Source organism: Micropterus dolomieu, linkage group LG02 (assembly GCF_021292245.1).
Source record: "Micropterus dolomieu isolate WLL.071019.BEF.003 ecotype Adirondacks linkage group LG02, ASM2129224v1, whole genome shotgun sequence".
Lineage (NCBI taxonomy): Eukaryota > Metazoa > Chordata > Actinopteri > Centrarchiformes > Centrarchidae > Micropterus > Micropterus dolomieu.
This window is the reverse complement of record NC_060151.1, coordinates 32,994,150-32,997,659: the sequence shown is the minus strand read 5'-3', so window position 1 is coordinate 32,997,659 and position 3,510 is coordinate 32,994,150. Positions and strand designations below refer to the sequence as shown.

The 3,510-nt window shown below is 45.1% G+C and overlaps 1 protein-coding gene across 1 annotated transcript in view; it reads left to right on the top strand.

The window, feature by feature from the left end:
• scn4ab (sodium channel, voltage-gated, type IV, alpha, b) overlaps positions 1–3,510 on the top strand; it is an 80,955-nt gene that overhangs the window by 2,288 nt on the left and 75,157 nt on the right. Inside the window, exons 2-3 of the mRNA XM_046043549.1 lie at positions 2,107–2,290; positions 2,369–2,506. Coding sequence (XP_045899505.1) covers positions 2,107–2,290; positions 2,369–2,506 — 322 coding nt within the window. The remainder of the gene's footprint in view (positions 1–2,106; positions 2,291–2,368; positions 2,507–3,510) is intronic.

Below are 3,510 nucleotides of genomic sequence, written 5' to 3'. Positions count from 1 at the left end.
CAGTTTCTTAAGTCTGTCGTTCAGTTTCTACAGTCTGTGGTTCAGTTTCTACAGTCTGTGGTTCAGTTCACACAGTCTGTGCTTCAGTTTCTACAGTCTGTGGTTCAGTTTCTACAGTCTGTGGTTCAGTTCACACAGTCTGTGCTTCAGTTTCTACAGTCTGTGGTTCAGTTTCTACAGTCTGTGGTTCAGTTTCTACAGTCTGTGGTTCTGTGGTTCAGTTCACACAGTCTGTGGTTCAGTTTGTACAATCAGTGGTTCAGATCGTGCAGTCTGTGGTTCAGTTTCTATAGTCTGTGGTTCAGTTTCTACAATCTGTGGTTCAGTTTCTACAGTCTGTGGTTCAGTTTCTACAATCTGTGGTTCAGTTTCTACAGTCTGTGGTTCAGTTTCTACAGTCTGTGGTTCAGTTTGTACAATCAGTGGTTCAGATCGTGCAGTCTGTGGTTCAGTTTCTACAATCTGTGGTTCAGTTCACACAGTCTGTGGTTCAGTTTCTACAATCTGTGGTTCAGTTCACACAGTCTGTGGTTCAGTTTCTACAATCTGTGGTTCAGTTTCTACAGTCTGTGGTTCAGTTTCTACAGTCTGTGGTTCAGTTCACACAGTCTGTGCTTCAGTTTCTACAGTCTGTGGTTCAGTTTCTACAGTCTGTGGTTCAGTTTCTACAGTCTCTGTTTCAGTTTCTACAGTCTGTGGTTCTGTGGTTCAGTTCACACAGTCTGTGGTTCAGTTTGTACAATCAGTGGTTCAGATCGTGCAGTCTGTGGTTCAGTTTCTACAGTCTGTGTTTCAGTATCTACACTCTGTGGTTCAGTTTCTACAGTCTCTGTTTCAGTTTTTACAGTCTGTGGTTCAGTTTCTACAATCTGTGGTTCAGTTTCTACAGTCTGTGGTTCAGTTTCTACAGTCTGTGGTTCAGCTCACACAGTCTGTGGTTCAGTTTCTACAGTCTGTGGTTCAGTTCACACAGTCTGTGGTTCAGTTTCTACAGTCTCTGTTTCAGTTTTTACAGTCTGTGGTTCAGTTTCTACAGTCTGTGTTTCAGTATCTACACTCTGTGGTTCAGTTTCTACAGTCTCTGTTTCAGTTTTTACAGTCTGTGGTTCAGTTTCTACAATCTGTGGTTCAGTTTCTACAGTCTGTGGTTCAGTTTCTACAGTCTGTGGTTCAGCTCACACAGTCTGTGGTTCAGTTTCTACAGTCTGTGGTTCAGTTTCTACAGTCTGTGGTTCAGCTCACACTGTCTGTGCTTCAGTTTCTACAGTCTGTGGTTCAGTTCACACAGTCTCTGTTTCAGTTTCTACAGTCTGTGGTTCAGTTTCTACAATCTGTGGTTCAGTTTCTACAGTCTGTGGTTCAGTTCACACAGTCTGTGGTTCAGTTTCTACAGTCTCTGTTTAGGTTTTTACAGTCTGTGGTTCAGTTTCTACAGTCTGTGTTTCAGTATCTACACTCTGTGGTTCAGTTTCTACAGTCTCTGTTTCAGTTTTTACAGTCTGTGGTTCAGTTTCTACAGTCTCTGTTTCAGTATCTACAATCTGTGGTTCAGTTTCTACAGTCTGTGGTTCAGTTCACACAGTCTGTGGTTCAGTTTCTACAGTCTCTGTTTCAGTTTTTACAGTCTGTGGTTCGGTTTCTACAGTCTCTGTTTCAGTATCTACACTCTGTGGTTCAGTTTCTAAAGTCTGTGGTTCAGTTCACACAGTCTGTGCTTCAGTTTCTACGGTCTGTGGTTCAGTTCATACGGTCTGTGGTTCAGTTCACACAGTCTGTGGTTCAGTTTCTACAGTCTGTGGTTCAGTTCGTACGGTCTGTGGTTCAGTTCACACAGTCTGTGGTTCCGTTTCTACAGTCTGTGGTTCAGTTCACACAGTCTGTGGTTCAGTTTCTACAATCTGTGGTTTAGTTAACAGAGTCTGTGGTTCAGTTCACACAGTCTATGGTTCAGTTTCTACAGTCTGTTATTCAGTTCGTACAGTCTGTGTTTCACTTCGTACAGTCCGTGTTTCAGTTTATTAAGTCTGTGGTTTAGGTCTGTGTGAATGTGTGCTAGGTTCTTCTTCATGTGTTTGTTGTTTGTGGATTTGCCCGGCACCCCTATAGGAGGCGGCTACTCGCTGACAGGGGGGTTCGAGAGTCCCTGCATGATGCCAGGATGGCCCCTCTGCTGCCCCCTGTTGGTTCAGAGGTCTTCAGGCGTTTCACCCCGGCCTCACTGGAGGAAATCCAACGCCGACATGAAGTGGAGGAGAAGGAGCAACAGAAGAAGAAGGAGAGGAACATAGAGGTAGAAACGTATTGATCAGCTGTCACTAATCAATACATTCAGAACAGGTCTCTGATTGGCTTTGTCTCTGACTGACAGATTGCAGAGGAAGATCTTCCCAAACCAGCAAGTGACTTGGAGGCTGGGAAGCCCCTCCCATTCATCTATGGAGACCCGCCCCCTGAGCTTCTTAACAAGCCATTGGAGGAGCTGGACCCCTTCTACCAATCACAGAAGGTGAAATATCTTTCCTCTGTGGCCTGAATGAATGATCAGTATCTCTGAATGATCAATTATTCTCACATGAAGACTTTTAAGTTGTACAAACTTTTTATTGTTCAGTTATCGTCTCATCTTCCTGATCTGAGACCAGATTCATTCTCTCTCTGTATCAAAATGACCAATACAACACCTATCTCTCTCTCTGACGTGTCTCTCTCTCTCTCTGACCTCTCTCCCTCTCTCTCTCTCTCTCTCTCTCTCCCTCTCTGAGTGGATGCATGAGTGTGAGTGCAGAGTGATTCTACAGAGCGTGTGAGTTTCTATCTTTGTTTGGTATTGTTTTATGTTGTGTAGTTGGTAGTTGTTGTTTGTTGTTGGTGTGTTCGGGTAGAGGGTTTGTCAGCTGGGCATCATGCCCGTGGTTGGCAGCCATGCGGTGCTGGAGAAGCTAACTCGCCGACATGCGGTGAGGGTTTCCCTGCATGTCTGCTGTTCAGTGGAGGAGGCCAGCTATGCTGTCAGGGAGGTTGTAGGCTTTCACAGTGTGATGTCTGCCCCCCGTATGAACAGCGCTGTAGTGATTTTTTTGGATGATGTGGCGAAAGTTCAGACCGTGGTAGAGAAAGGGATAAATATCTGTCACACTTTCACCCCGGTCCGCCCACTGGTGAGTCCCGCTAAAAGGATCACTATTTCTAACGCACCTCCGTTCATTAAATCTGAGGATCTAGTTAAAGAGCTGTTACGTTACGGCCAGCTGATTTCTCCTGTTAAAATGGTTCTGCTGGGCTGTAAGTCACTGAAGCTGAAGCACGTCGTGTGTCAAAGGAGACAAGTTATGATCCTGAAGGATAACGACGCTGATTTAAATCTGACGTTCAGTTTTAAAGTTGAAGGCTTTAATTATGTTGTCTTTGCGACATCTGACACCATGAAGTGTTTCGGGTGCGGGGATGAGGGTCATTTAGTCTGTCCCGCCGGAGAGAAACGAACCGGTTCGGTTCCACGCGGGCCCGAGC